The sequence below is a fragment of the Pimephales promelas genome, chromosome 12 (genome assembly GCF_988280905.1).
Source record: "Pimephales promelas chromosome 12, fPimPro1.hap1.1, whole genome shotgun sequence".
NCBI lineage: Eukaryota > Metazoa > Chordata > Actinopteri > Cypriniformes > Leuciscidae > Pimephales > Pimephales promelas.
This window is the reverse complement of record NC_142780.1, coordinates 33059145-33074603: the sequence shown is the minus strand read 5'-3', so window position 1 is coordinate 33074603 and position 15459 is coordinate 33059145. Positions and strand designations below refer to the sequence as shown.

The window sequence follows — 15459 nt, the reverse complement described above, 5'->3', positions numbered from 1 at the left end:
CAATATCGATTTTTATTTTATTTTTTTTTGTAGCTATGCATAGACGCACCACTAGCCTAACGTTTTGCTAGAAACAACATAGCTATGGCTGAACCCCGTGTCAAGACCGGCTCCTGCTCTATTCCTTTCGGCATGTTAATCAATGAGTGCGTTCATTCACACCGCGAGCAGTGGCCGCGCGTAAGCGTCGAGGCTCGAGCAGGACCGTCGCGTGAGCAACAGTGAAACGGGGGTTTCGGCGGAGAGTCTATAAGGGCGTCGCACACCAAACGAGAAGCTCAGCACCACATCTTTAAAATTCGAACACATTATGAGTGTACACCGGCGGCGCCATTCGTATTCTTCAACGGCCGTATTCTTCAGCTGCTTATGTCGTCAGTCGACCATGATCGCGCACCGCTCGCGCATGCGCATCTAGGTGACACGGATAAATGTACGCATCAATATGTTCCTGGGAGATCCGTAGTTGCACGGGATGTGGAAGCGGGCAAAAGTTCCAGAAATGTACAAAAAGTGCCCTGGCCTTGAATGACAAGGTAAGGAAAATAAGACTAAACCAAAATTAAATAACCAAGACTTGGTTGGTATCCCCCGGACCCCCCTAGCATTTACTGTCCCCCCCAGGTTCAGAATTGCTCCTACGCCCCTGCTCTCAAGCCAAGATCCTTGTAACCTTGATTTGAATCTCAACTCAAAATCCTTTTAACCTTAGACCTTTCTCATCCTTCCAAAGGCAAGCACAATGGTACGGTCCAGGGAAGGGTGTATTTCCGGTGTGCCACAGGTCATGGCGTCTTCGTGAAGCCATCCTGTTTGACTCGAGGGCCTCCGTCCATAGACACCGAACCTCAATCTGTGCTCCAGTAGGGGCAGGACATTGACCCAATAGTTGGTAGACGATCTCTTCGACACCAGCACCAGCAACCGCCTGGACAAACCGAGTGCTAACAGAATCCATCCTTCATCAGAGATTTATTGATTCCTCTTATTCCGTGGCAATAAACACTACCTGTGTGTGTTGTGCTGAAGTTATAGGCTTATTTCAGTATCATCTTTGAATGTCGAGAGTTGCACAGTTGCACAAACACGTTTTATATATCATGTTAGCTTTGATATAGCTGAAATACTAGTTTCCATCTTCATTAATTCTTCACCACTTCTTATATGACTAAGTGTATTAATCAAACAATGCCTAACAAAAAAAATATACTTTGAGTGAGTTTGAGATTTGGATGTCTGTTCTAGGTAAGAATGTACTACTGTTTATGAACATTTTTGTTTGTGTTATTATATCAGGTATTACCAAAGACATAGCCTTTCAAATCTGCTGTGCAAACTTACTTTGGCAACGTGTTTTATGCTTGTATTTGTTCGACCGATTTATGCTAATATGCTAAGTGCCATTTTTTATGGATAGAAGACCACATGCCCATCGGATATTCAAAAATTTGGTTGATGTTTTTTAGTTTAATGGTATTTTGAACGGACGCCAAGCCTGTTGCTCGTACTCTGTTGCGTAATTGGCTTGTTGAGTACTGTAACTGTTGAGGGACTGCCAATATTTCTATTAACAAAGCTGTCCGAACGCTTGCACTGGAGTAACTTATCCTGGATGCACATTAAGTTACATAATGCACGAATTTTTACGCATTCTCAGATACTGATTTGACGCTTCTCAGGAGGTTGACAGAAGTGACTAACTTTTGTTGTCACCTGATGCGGAGAGCACCTTGTTTTCTTTATCAGACCCTTGCCGGTATTATTGCAAAATGGCGATAATCTTATCTGCTTTGTATCGGCTATAGACCAGAAATGCCCTAAAGTACTGACACAAGCCCCACATGAACGGGGACTTTTTAGATAATCGACTTCTAGGTTTACCCGCCTAATAATGAAGCTTTCGAGCATTTAAATCCATGTGTGTTTGACTGTCAAGAAAGATTTTATTAGTTTGTGATACTAAAGTCAATATTAATGTTTTTTTATAGGTATAAATGGGAGACGGGGAATGGGACACAGCCTGAATAATGCTTGTATGTTTAGTGCCATGACCAGTACTGTTATTATTGCTCTGTTTTACCTAAAGAACTGTGGATCTCATAAGAAGTGAATACTATTGCTGTCATTGGAGACGGTTAAATAAAAACCCAAGACCTTACTTAAAAGAAAACAAAGCTGCTCTCCTTGACAAGGAGCTGTACATAAAATGTATGAACATAGTATTTACAATATTATAAAATGTACAGAATTGTATTTATATTGTATCTCTGCAGATGCTGGTACAAAAAATGTTGTAGATTACAGAACGTTTACAAATGCTGTTTTTTTGTGTGTTCTTCCTTTGCATGACGTATTATTGGTTGTTTTCTATTTGATTTGAAAGGTTTGCTCATCCGAACTGTTCATTTAAATACATTTTATAGCAAAATACAGCAACCAATTTTGTTGCTGTATTTTGTGAGATTTAAAAAAAATCTAAAATCTCATCCCTGACACTTATTATCTTGTATTTTTTTACACCTTTAATCTTCAACAAAAATGTAGTTTGAGAAAGAGAAAAAAAAAAGAAAAAAACAGTAATTTTAACCAGAATTCAGGTTTAGAATTCATTTTTTTTCACACAATATATATATATATATATATATATATATATATATATATATGTATATATATATGAATGAATTAATAATTTTTTGAAGTTGGTTACAGAAAATGGCTACCAAGGTGTGCATTTCGGCAAGATTGTTGTACTAACTCTTGTCTTCTGAGTCTTCACAAGAATTAGGTTGAGTAACTCTGAGTCTGAACTTTGACCTGCATTATCATGTAAAGTCCCTGGGTCACTAGGTCACTGTGTCAGATTGAAGCAGGGAACATCTGCAATAGAATCTCTTAATACTGTGAAGGACTTTTATGCATTTGCCGGATGCTCTTATCTAAAGGAGCTCACGCTATATTTGGGGAATTAAACCCATGGCCTACATCCTAATAACTACAAAGTTACCTCTAATATTTTAGCACAGAGCACATATGCTAACAATTTGTTTGTTGGTTGGTAAACCCTTCCTTCAAATCATTATTATAGAGGGACAAAGCATCACATCATTGCTGCAGTTAAAATAAGATCATTTGGACTGGCAACAGGCACTAAAAATATTCTGAAATTGAAACTACAAAATGATTAGTCACATGAAAGTGAGTTAGCAATAAATGTGGTCACCTCAGTCAGGGAACAGGAGGGCGTGGCTAATATTGATCGTGGGCGGGGTGAAATTGTGAATGGGCGGAGTCTGTCCGCGTGTGAGTGAGAGCCACCAAAACCATATGGCATGTAGTTAAGTTCCTTCTCCTGACAGACGCATTTGTTTGCTGTGGTTTATTCTACCTCGTATCAAATAATTTGCGCTGTCACATACCTCTGTTACTGATACCTTCCAAGAATACGAGTTGTTGTTTATTTAACCAGTCGTAGTGAAACTTTTGCACTGTTTGTTTGATTCGCCTAACTGCGCGCGCCCCGTCGTGAGGATGCACAGCTCTCAGAAGGACACCACATACACCAAGATCTTCGTCGGAGGTCTTCCGTATCACACCACCGACTCCAGCCTCAGAAAATACTTTGAAGTGTTTGGAGAAATCGAGGAAGCTGTGGTCATTACTGACAGACAAACTGGAAAATCCAGAGGCTATGGTTTTGTAAGTTGTCTGTCTGTCTTTCTATCAGTCTAGATTGACTTGCAGTCAAGTGTTTGGTGTAATTCATTACTAAGTTAATTACTGTAATTTAATTACTTTTCATTTGAAAAAGTAAATTACCTATTAATGTTTCTGTAATTTATTTACAGTTAAGCTACTTCTCATTTAACTGCTTTATACTGTGTAGATAGACAATAGCGGATTTAATATCAAAATGTAATGGAAAAAAATGTGTTTTTAATGTAACAATCTCCCTTTAAATACTCAAGAACAATTTATGTTATTTATAAAAGCAATTTCATGTCTGTCCTTGTATTGTTCAACTGGTCAAGGTTGAAATGGGATTTAGAAAGTGAATAGTAATGCAGCACTTTTTAGAGAGTACAGTAATTTTAATTACACTGTTTAAGATGTAATTATTAGCTTAGTAATTCATTGTTATTTTTTTTAATATAGAGTAACTTGACAAACATTGCTTGCCATCACTTCCCATATTAAACACCCAACACATTCCATACACATTGAACATCATTGAAAACGCCGCATGTATCTGTGTGTTCCTCTTTTCATGTGTGTGTGTGAAGGTGACGATGGCTGATCGAGCTTCTGCAGAAAGAGCCTGTAAGGACCCAAACCCCATCATAGACGGTAGAAAAGCCAACGTTAACCTGGCGTACCTTGGGGCCAAACCACGGATCATGCAGCCAGGTAAGGGGGCCCGGGCACGCGCCGCTGACCAGAAACTTCACGCTGATGGCGGACTAATGCAGAGTATCAGAAACCATGCAATAAAGACAAGCTGCATGGCACAGAGCATCACACTGTGTGTGGTTTCTAAAGAAGAAAAATCATCTGAGGTTACATAGTGAATACAGTTATGCTTATATAATTGTCACAGAATTATTTGTTAAATGTGATAAAGAAAAATACAAAATGTGACTCGATAGATATGATAAAAATTTTGAAATCAAATTAATATGAATGTCCCTTGTAGAATAAAGCCTATCTTAGTCATTGTATGTGGTTTTCTTGTATAATGTAAATATAAAATGAAGTGCAATAAGGTTGTCTTTCTCTACAGGATTTTCATTTGGTGTCCCTCAGATACACCCCACATTTATCCAACGGCCTTATGGGTAAGTGTGACAAGACTATTGAAGACTATTTTTTGTGTGTGTAGTTTGATTAGTTTTAGGCGTTCTCTACATTCTCTTGTGTAAAAATATGATATGGGAAAAGCAGCATTTTGTCATCTTAGACAAATTTGTACCATTGACTTTCTTTAAAGGTGATGCGTGTGATTTTAATTTTTTTTTAAATTCTTTTAAGTGATTTCTTGTATCACACTTTAAAGGGTTAGTTCACCCAAAACTGAAAATGATGTCATTAATGACTCGCTCTCATTGTCCCAAGCCTGTAAGACCTCCGTTCATCTTCAGAAAACAGTTTATTTATACAGATATTTTAGATTTACGCTGAGAGCTTTCTGTCCCTCCATTGGAAATGTATGTACGGTATACTGTCCTTGTCCAGAAAGGAAATAAAGACATCATCAAAGTAGTCCATGTGACATCAGTGGGGTAGTTAGAGTGTTTTGACGCATCGAAAATACATTTTGGTCCAAAAATAACAAAAACTACGACTTTATTCAGCATTGTATTGTCTTCCGGTTCTGTTGTGGATCCACATTCAGTGACGCAGCTGATGTGTATTCGGGTTCAAATAAATATGGCTGGGCAAAAAAAAATGCAAGTCTTCCTCTGTGGAAATCTTTAGACATGTTTGCGAAGATTGTTTTGTACAGCGCGCGTCTCCATCAGACTGTAGCCGAAGCACAGCCGCACCAGACACATGTCAGCCTCGTCACTGAACGCGGATCCACAACAGAACCGGAAGACAATGCATTGCTGAATAAAGTCGTAGTTTTGTTATTTTTGGACCAAAATGTATTTTCGATGCTTCAAAACACTCTAACTAACCCACTGATGTCACATGGACTACTTTGATGATGTCTGTATTTCCTTTATGAATAAGGACAGTATACCGTACATACTTTTACAATGGAGGAACAGAAAGATCTAGGACTAAATCTAAAATATCTTAGTTCTTAATTTTTGGGTGAACTAACCCTTTAAGAGTCACTCTTTGTAAATAGTTATGTTTGTTTGAGGGTCACGAGTCGACACACCCAGCTTAAAGGGAACGTTCTCAGAACTTTGGCGTTTGACCAACATTCTGAAAGTTCATAGTTATGGTTATGAACAATCAGAAAGTTATTCTTCCAAGTAACGATTTGTTCAGAGTTACCTGGTCTCAGAACATTAGTACAAAACTGTTATCTATTATATACATTGTTCATAGAGAATTTTTGTTCGAAATCTTTTTAGTTGGTCTAGCATTTTTCATCTACTTGATACAAAAGTAACGTTTATGTTTGAAAGATTCTAAAATGGAATGTTCCCTTAAAATTCAAATAACCAAGAACAAAACTGGACATTGTGAAAGTCCAGGGAACATTCATGACTTAGCAAAACATTCTTAGTATATATTTGTGTTTGCTAGGTAGCAACATGGACCCATTAGCATTATTTATAGATGTCTGGAAAATATTTTTGCAGTTCCATTCGGTGATACTCGAACATTACACACGTCACCTTTAAAGATAAATGTGTAATGATCAACAATATCATATTCCTACATGTTGCAATATTCTGTAAAGTATAATTATGTTGATTTTTGTGTTCTCCTTGTGTCATAGAGATAGTGAGGATGAGCATTCGCCATTACTGTATCCTCCCCCTTTCCGCCAGGTTATGAGGTGTGTGCGTGTGCTTTTTTATCTTTGTGGTTGTTGTGTGGTTTTATATGCACTGTTGTCAACTCCTGAAAAGTCTACGTCTGTCACTTCCTCTTTCCAGCGTGACTCAATGTAATGTGTCTCTCTCTGATCTGACAGGCTCTCTTTCGGTTAACATAACCTAAGAGGTGAACGAGCTGAACAAAGTCAGAATTCATAAGCTCTACCAGTAGACTCAAACACGTACACTCTCAAATGGTGATTAGCTTGCATGGACGTTGTTGTTGTTGTTTTTTGGAGAGTAGCTTTTGTGTGCGTTTGGACCTGTCTGAAGTGGTTTTCATAGCTAAACCGTGTGCTTTTAATAGAAATGAGTGTATAGTAGGACGTGGGGATTCGGGGAGACGGTGGTTTCTTTGTCTTGGGGTGCTGGGAACGTCTTTTTCCGTTTTCTTGATGATTGTGCACAGCTTGTTCTTACTGATTTTGATTCACTTGAACAGACGTTTCAGTGTTCTGTTGTTGAAGGGGTCAAAGTTTGTCTTTCTTGACTGGCTCACCCTCAAAACAACTCATGGCTTGCATGTTGCAGTGTATCTCATGTGCCTCCGTTCTTTTATTTTACTAATGAGTCGTTTGTCTTTTACCCTGACTGTCTTACATTCACTTTTCCCTAAACCTCTTTGTGGAAAAATAATATTAAGAATTAGCGCCAATTCTGTTTCTTTCAAATTGTGGTTAACTGGAGATTCAATTGAGTTTAACAGAGTTCAAATCTAGATATTCTAATAAGCATAGAATACACAACAAAAACAAATATCATCAATGATTTCTAGTGTTGCAAGTATATGGTAGTGGCCAAAAGTGATGTCCGGTCTAGGAAAGTCGACATCTTCACACTTTCTTTATATAGTATTAAATATATTGTAATCATATTAGTTGTGCTTGGAGTGAATAATTTTATTTGTGATAACACAATGAAATTGTGCCGACATCATTTTAGGCCAGGCTGCCATACAAAGAAACGTATGCAAAAACAAGAGAGAACCAACGAAATATTAATAACTGATTATGTTGTAGTCAATGTTTGCTTTTTCCTGTGAGCTTTTTGTACCTTAATCGAGTGTTTTGTTCTTCCCTCATATTTAAGATATTTAAAAAATATCAAATATTTTCTTCATATTTTGATAGTTTAATCAAACTTGTAGGGTTATTAAAAACAAATCTCCCTTTTGGACATCACTTTTGGCCACTACTTTATTTCTAATTGACATTTCTTTCACTCCTTTGCTTGTCGCTATGCGCTGTGGAATTGCCTTATCTGCAATGGATGTATGCGATAGTGCCTTAAAAAATTAAATTATCGTGGTAACATCAAACATCAGTACTTTCAGTACATCAGTACTTGGTTTAAAGGGATAGTTCACTTTGAAATTAACTTTTGATATGTTTTAGCTTACCTCAAGGGCATCCAAAATGTAGGTGTCTTTGTTTCCGCAGTATTTTCAATTTTGATATTTTTAGGTCAAACCGTTCTTGTCTGTCAGTCATACAATGGAGGTCTATGGTCACCACCTCAAAGAGCATGCACAGAGAAGTCCAGATTAAACATGATTATGCGCTTGATTTCCGGCGCTTACGCAGACCGAAGCGCCCGTGCCCTCAGAGTACTTGGACGTGACCGATTACAAGAGGTAAAAACGATATAAATACTGTTCGTTTTCTCACACAAACCACTCGTTTCGTGTCTTAGGCCATCAGTGTGTACTTACATTTACGAGTCATTAAATCATGTTTAATTTGGACTTCTCTATGCATGCTCTTTGAGGTGGTGACCATAGACCTCCATTATATGACTGAGAGACAAGAACGGTTTGACCTAAAAATATCGAAATTTAAAAATACTGTGGAAACAAAGAGACCTACATCTTGGATGCCCTTGAGATAAGCTAAAACATATAAAAAATTAATTTAAAAGTGAACTATCCCTTTAAACCATTATTAAACCATATTCAGGATGCTGCAACAAACATGCTTTTTGTCATTTTTTTCTCTTGAGGCAATCTATACATAAAATGCTATTATTATTAAAGCTTAATCCTTAGAATGCAAGACATCTGTTATGCAATAACATGTAGAGTTTGCGTAGTTACGTGTGTTGATGTACTTGTGTAAGGAATATTTTGGGCCTAAGAAACCACAATAATCAACTGTATTGTACTACTATTGACCAATCCAGTACACAGTTACTTCTGTCCTTCTAATCTAGGAAGATTCAGTCAACTCGTATACCGATCAAGGAGAACATATATCCCTCAGAGGACTGAACCAAAGACAACAGCTGAACTTTAGTTTGGAACACAACGGCATTCAGAGCGGCCACGAGACAACAGGTGTTCAGAGACACGCGATCCGTGTACCCGAGAGATCAGCCCCTCTGTTTCTGTGATTTACAAAGTACCTTAAATTAGCCCTATCCCTGGTAGTAAGAAAGTTGCCGGCTCTGCTTAGTAACAGGGGTATTTTTAACAAAGACGTGCTCGGATTTGGGTCGAGTTTTACACCACATTTATAATTGGAGAGTTCAGATGCAAAAGCCTCTAAATGCCATTTGAATTTTTCTTCTTCAATGATGATTTTTATCAAACTTGTATTTTTAAGTTCAGTAATTTCACTTGAATAACTTAAATATACAAGCTTGATAAAAATGATCATTCTAGAAGAAAATTTCAAATAGAGGCTTTTGCATCTGAACTCTTCAATTATACACTCTAATATGTAAAATATATGGACAAACCCAGCCATTGGGTTACATTTTTTAATGACATTTTTAACCCAATGTTTGGGTTTGTCCATATTTGACCCAAAGTTGTGTTAAAACAACCCAGAATTTTTAGAGTGTATGTTGAATTAAATCTCACCTAATTGAATTTCTGCATATATACGAATCATTCAGTTCATTAACAGGAAAATGGTTATATACTATGTGCGGGATCGATTTACAATAAGGTTCCATTTGTTAAAATGAGTTTGCTACATTAGTTAACGTGAAATAACAATAAAAATACTTCTAAAGCATTCATTGGTTAATTCCAACATTTTACTTTATGAAAATCAATAAAGTATCTGTTAATATAATTGAATGGAGCTGAGCTGACATGAACTAACAATGAACAGTTGTATTTTGATTAACTAATGTCAACCAAGATTAATAAAAACTGTAACAAATGTATTACTCATTGTTAGTTCATCTAAAGTGACCTGACCTCATTGTAAAATGTTACACTACATGCAAATCATGTAGTAAAATGAGTAGCTATCAGTATAACTAAGTACATCGAAAAAACGTTTAAAATGCGGCCAGTCGTAACAGAAACTAATGGGCCGTTTTGCCTTTACACACGTTATAGTGTGCAGTAATGCGTGTGTGTTGGTAATGAAGGGTTCAGGGCTGGGTTAAAGTGTTGGGCCATGTGTTGCTGATAGCGTTGCTCATGCTCTCGTTTTATGATGGCAAGGGCAGCAGAAAATAGCCACGCCACAGCCTGTCCCGTCACTCCAGCAGACTGACAGTAAGGAATGGTGTGTTAGAGACTCATCAATGGCCAGATTTAACATGAACACCTGTTGTTTTTGCATGCTTGCTGGTTAGGACTTATTTTAGCCATGGAAAAATACAAATAAAATCTGCCCGGCAACATGGACTGGTCTTAAAGGTGAATTATTTTTGCAATTTATCTGGCTCAGAGTCAGAAATGAAGCCCTTCCACTTTTAGAATTTATGACTTCTAGCATCTTTACACTGTCAAATAAAGGTAAATTAAGCAATTTAACCATTTAGATTAGCAATGTGTTTACCAGACTTAATGCTGATTTGTATTTCGTATGTGGAAAATGATTCACAGATGAAGAATGTTTCTGATTGGCTAAAAAAAGCACTGGCCACTGTCCTGAAACTAAGTGTGTCCTGTTTAATGACAGCTGTGCACAAGAATCAACTTTTGAGCTTATTTATTTATTTATTTATTTACATAGTTTTTGCATTGTGACATTATTTGTTTTTAGTTTATCAAAACAAATATTTACTTGTTTGTCATTTTCAAAAAAAACATTGTAGTGTTTTATGGAAGCTTGTTTCCACCGTAAAAAAAAATAAAAAGGTAATTGTGACTGTGAAAAGTCCGAATTTTGGAATTGTGAGAAAATAAATTAATAAATTAACAAAATAAATTCCGTCATCATTGAATAAAACGATTAAAATGGTAATTGTGACTGTCACAATTCTGACTTTTTCTCAGAATTGTGAGATCTAAACTCGTAATTACGAGTTATAAAGTCCGACCTGAGATTTATAAAACTTGCAATTCTTAGTAAAAGTTCGAATTATGACATAAAAGTCACAATAACAATTTTCTTTTCTTTTTTTTTTATTTTCAATTTCCTTGTGGAAACAAGCTTCCTTAGTATTTTCTGTGCTGCCTTTAATTTATAATGATTTAAATGAAGAAAAAACGTATAAAACAGTAAAATACATTGTGTAGTATTACAGTAACGTGAATCATTAAGAAAGATGCATTAATGCATAATTATGTTGAAAATAATGTCACTTTTGTAAAACAAAACATTTTCTTTATGTAAAATATGCTGGGTTTTTTTTTACTTTTTGTTTTTCTTTTTTTATTGGGGTGAAATGTGTTTTTTAACTGTATACTATTTGCCATTTCAAATCGCCGATGCAGTGCATATCTATATATATCTATCTATCTATATATATATATATATATATATATTAGGGCTGTGCAAAAGTTAATTGCGATTAATCGCATCCAAAATAAAAGTCTGTGTTTACATAGTATATTTGTGTGTGCTGTATATAATTATTTTGTATATATAAATACACACACATGCATGTATACGTTTAAGAAAATGTGTTATTCCTATATAAAATATTTATATTTATATAATATAGATTATTTATTTATATATATATACAAAATTTAAGCGCAAATAATTCTAAAAATATATACATGCATGCATAGGTATTTATATATACAAAATAATTATATACAGCACACTCAAATATATTATGTAAAACAGACTTATATTTTGGATGCGATTAATCGCAATTAACTTTTGCACAGCCCTAATATATATATATATATATATATATATATATATATATATATATATATATCCGAGTTGTTTTAAACCTGGATGAGTTTAGTTCTTCTGCTCAAAACAAAAGAAGATATTTTGGAGAATATGAGTAACCAAAGAGTTAATGGATCCCATTGACTTCCATAGAAATACAATAAAGTCAACTGTCTGGTTACACACATTCTTCAAAGTATCTTGTTTTGTGTTCTGCAGAAGAAAGAAACAGGAATAGCTTGAGGGAGATGATTGATGCCAGGGTTTATGGGTGAACTATCCCTTATTTTCAGAAGTAGATCTGGTGTTTCTCAGTGCGTTTAGCAGCGTTGTGTTTGTGTGCAGTGAACGCACGCCAGTGTGTTTTTATCTTTTTTGCGTGTGTGAGTTAACTGGATTTCTCTTCTTTCTCTTAAATATTGTTTGGTTTGATAGTAACATTGACCCTGTTTATGATTGCAGAATTGGTGTCGCTCTATTTTTTCTTTTTTTTTTCCTGCTGTGATATTGATCGATATGCTTTGATATCCATGGTCACTTTTACCCGGGCATTTTATTTGAGAGGCAATATGAGGCCGTGGACTCCTGATTGAATGCTGAGTTTGCAAATGAAATAGATTTGCCATGATAATTAATACAAGAGCATTCATTTGAATCCTCATTAAGAGCTAAAATGGTCAGCTAGACTCTTGGTAGTGACTCTAATGACATTCATTTTGTGATTCACCAATTAAGCCTCATGCACGAATTACAAGCAGAACGAATGTGTGTGTAAAACAGGCATAAATCTAAATCTATGGCCATGTTTGGCCTAGTTGCCAAAAGTGATGTCCAGAGGGGATATTTGGTTAAATATTAAACCATCAAAATATGAGGAACATTTGTTTTTGTTTTTATTATTATATTTTGCATATGAGAGAAGAGCAAAACACTTGATTGAGGTGTTTATCAGACAAGATTATTTGACAAAAAAGGGCAAACTACAGCTACAGGTTTTATTTTACTATGCAAAACCCCAAAAAATAATCAGTTATTAATAATTCATTGGTACTCCCTTGTGTTCATAATTTCAGCCCTGGCAAAAATGATGCCTGCACAGTTTGGCTTGTTTTATTGTGTTATCATATCACAAATAAAGCACAATTTCACAATATTATTACAAAATCTTTAAAAACACATTTTAAGTAATATTTGCTAAAAGGGTGAAGATGTCTATTTCCCTAGGCCGGCCACTACTCTCAAATCATCCTTCATTCTTTGGTGGAAATGGACAATTTGTCTTTTATATTAAGACAAATAATTTCATAGCTTGTATTTTAAATGCAGTTCGATAATATTTTCACACTTTTTGCTTAATTTTACCTATGCAAACAGGATAGATCAAATCAAAATACTGTTTTATACTGATTTAAGTTTTCTTTATATGTCGTATTTGATCTGACATATGAAGAAAACTTAATTTATACACTGTAAAAAAATATTTTTTAAGATTTGTTATCACAACATTTTTTCTTTTGTCAAATCAACTTAAATAATTGATTTGTGTTGAGATAACTTACTATTTTGAGTTTCTGATTAAATCAATCTCCTTCATTGTATTAACTCAATTTTTCCAGTTCATTCAACTTAAAATTTTAAGGCAACCAGGTTACTTACTTTTTTTAAGTCAATTCAAGTTTATTTGTATAGCGCTTTTCACAATACATATTGTTTCAAAGCAGCTTTACAGAAAAGTACATGGAAAAATACATTTAGTTAATCATGTAATATTTAGGGCATAACATCGCTGGCGTTGAGTCGATTTACAATGTATGATCATTTAGATGCAAATTATCGTAATGACACGTTAAATATAAAACATTTTCACATTAAAATTTTGAAATGGTTTACTTTAGTCTTTGATTATAAAAATATAATATTTAATGAATGACACATTTTCATGTTCTAAGACTGGTATTAAAAATAATATATAAAACAATAAATGAAGACTATAATTTATTACGAACTTCTTATAACATAGAAAGTAGAAATTACCATCTTAGGTCAGTTCTTGCAGTAAATTGAATGTGAAAATGATTTGCACGCTTGTACTTCATTAACGAGGCCCATTGGTATTTTTAACATTACAGTAGGCTACAAAACAAGTAAAATACTTGAAAATGTTCATTGCATCTTCTAAAGTGAAATGATAGAATGACTGACAGCTGATCATTGAGTCTTCCCAGCATGCTCTACTACTATTGTGGCAATCCTATTTCTTTGAATAACCCTTTAGTGCACTGTGCGTTTTCTCTGATGAAGTGCAGCTTTTCTGGTTCCCAGTTTAATCCCAGCATCTCTGTGTCCCTCAGGATTCCTGCTCACTATGTGTACCCGCAGGCGTTCATGCAGCCGAGCGTGGTGATCCCGCACGTCCAGCAGTCGGCGGCGTCAGCGGCGGCCGCAGCCTCTCCGTACCTGGATTACACCGGCGCCGCGTACGCGCAGTACTCCGCCGCCGCTGCTGCCACCGCCGCCGCCGCTTACGACCAGTACCCGTACGCTGCCTCGCCCGCCGCCGCGGGCTACGTCTCCACGGCCGGCTACGGGTACGTCCAGCAGCCTCTCGCGTCTCCCGCGCCCGGGGCCACGGCGGCAGCCTTCGCTCAGTACCAGCCCCAGCCGCTCCAGACGGACCGCATGCAGTGACACCCGGAGGAAACCCGGTCCTTTGACCGTTCGTGACTGTGCCACTTTTTACCGTGTCCGTCAGCCAAAGAAACTTTTTTTATTGTTCCGTTTTTTGTGATTATTATGTTCTCGTCATTTTATTTGTAGTATTTAATATTTATTACGGAGAAGAAGTAGCTTGTCAAACATGATGCTGTTCATTAACTCGAATCTAGTTTCTTTATGTACAAGTATTTAAGGAATATTCTCACCCTCATGTCACTAAAAAAACGTATACAAAATGAATAGCTCTTTACAATAAGGTCTCATTAGTTAATGCATTTTCTAAAATGAACTAACAATGAGCAATTAATTCATATTTGTTTATTTGAGTGTTGTTCACATTGTGTATTAACTAATGCTAAAAATATATTAGTAGATGTTGGAATTAACATTAGATGTTAATATAACAGTATTTTTCATTGTTAGTTCATGTTAACTTATGTACTTATGAAATGAGACTTGGCTATTTACACTCCAAAGTGGCCAAAAAGCACCATAAAACCATCATATTCAGAAATGATACACTACATAAACATCAAATCTTCAAAATCCCTGCTTTTATTTCCCACAGAACTAAATTCTGACCAACATGAGGGTGAGTAAATCATGACAGAATGTATGCGTTTAGGTGAATTATGCCATTAATGCATCACACAGCCATTATTTGTGTCTCATCTCTATATATGTTGGTGGATGCCTGATTATTTTCCTAAACTCACAGCTACCTTGGCATCTCACGGGCATGACCTCTGATAACCTCATGAGCCTGCATACATGACTGTTGAAATGATTATCATGTATTTGGGTTAGGAAACAAGACAAAGTGCCTTAAAGGACAGACTGTGTCTGCAGACAGTGTTCAGCTACTCTGTGCCTTACATCTCATAGTAACTGATAGGAAATGTTTAGTTGTACTTGCACATCTGTTGGGGCTATAGAAAAGGTCAATTTTATATTTAGAACTAAATATTCAAAAATAAAAGCTATGGGCACTACTGAAAGACTGTACACTGTATGTTTCAATGTCAGTGGGCCTACTGATCATCACACTATGTGCCTTATTATGGTTAATAAATGGAAGGGAATGCCATTGGATTGGTTGT

At 36.0% G+C, this 15459-nt stretch overlaps 2 protein-coding genes across 9 annotated transcripts in view; both read left to right on the top strand.

Annotated features, from left to right (window-relative positions):
- Positions 1–2317, top strand: part of kif13a (kinesin family member 13A) — a 67275-nt gene extending 64958 nt beyond the window's left edge. For all 7 annotated transcript variants that reach the window (XM_089118029.1, XM_089118027.1, XM_089118028.1 and 4 more), the window contains one exon: positions 734–2317. In XM_089118029.1, coding sequence (XP_088974155.1) covers positions 734–867 — 134 coding nt within the window. In that variant the 3' untranslated portion in view covers positions 868–2317. The remainder of the gene's footprint in view (positions 1–733) is intronic.
- Positions 2318–3357: 1040 nt separating this feature from the next.
- rbm24b (RNA binding motif protein 24b) lies at positions 3358–14474 on the top strand. Of its 2 annotated transcripts, XM_039661001.2 has the most exons (5): positions 3358–3696; positions 4281–4404; positions 4778–4832; positions 6455–6514; positions 13996–14474. In XM_039661001.2, exons 1-5 carry the CDS (start codon positions 3529–3531, stop codon positions 14330–14332), a joined length of 744 nt encoding a protein of 247 aa, XP_039516935.1. In that variant the 5' UTR covers positions 3358–3528; the 3' UTR covers positions 14333–14474. The 2 variants fall into 2 exon arrangements, with proteins under 2 accessions (XP_039516935.1, XP_088974151.1); XM_089118025.1 differs by lacking the exon at positions 6455–6514 and having other exon boundaries at positions 3385–3696.
- The last annotated feature ends 985 nt before the right edge of the window (positions 14475–15459 follow it).

Bases quoted from the DNA above. Each gene is read 5' to 3' on its own strand.
- rbm24b (XM_039661001.2), top strand. From the start codon at position 3,529: ATGCACAGCTCTCAGAAGGACACCACATACACCAAGATCTTCGTCGGA. The intron at 4,405-4,777 runs GTAAGGGGGCCC...CTTTCTCTACAG, and splicing joins ACCACGGATCATGCAGCCAG to GATTTTCATTTGGTGTCCCT. The intron at 4,833-6,454 runs GTAAGTGTGACA...CTTGTGTCATAG, and splicing joins TTTATCCAACGGCCTTATGG to AGATAGTGAGGATGAGCATT.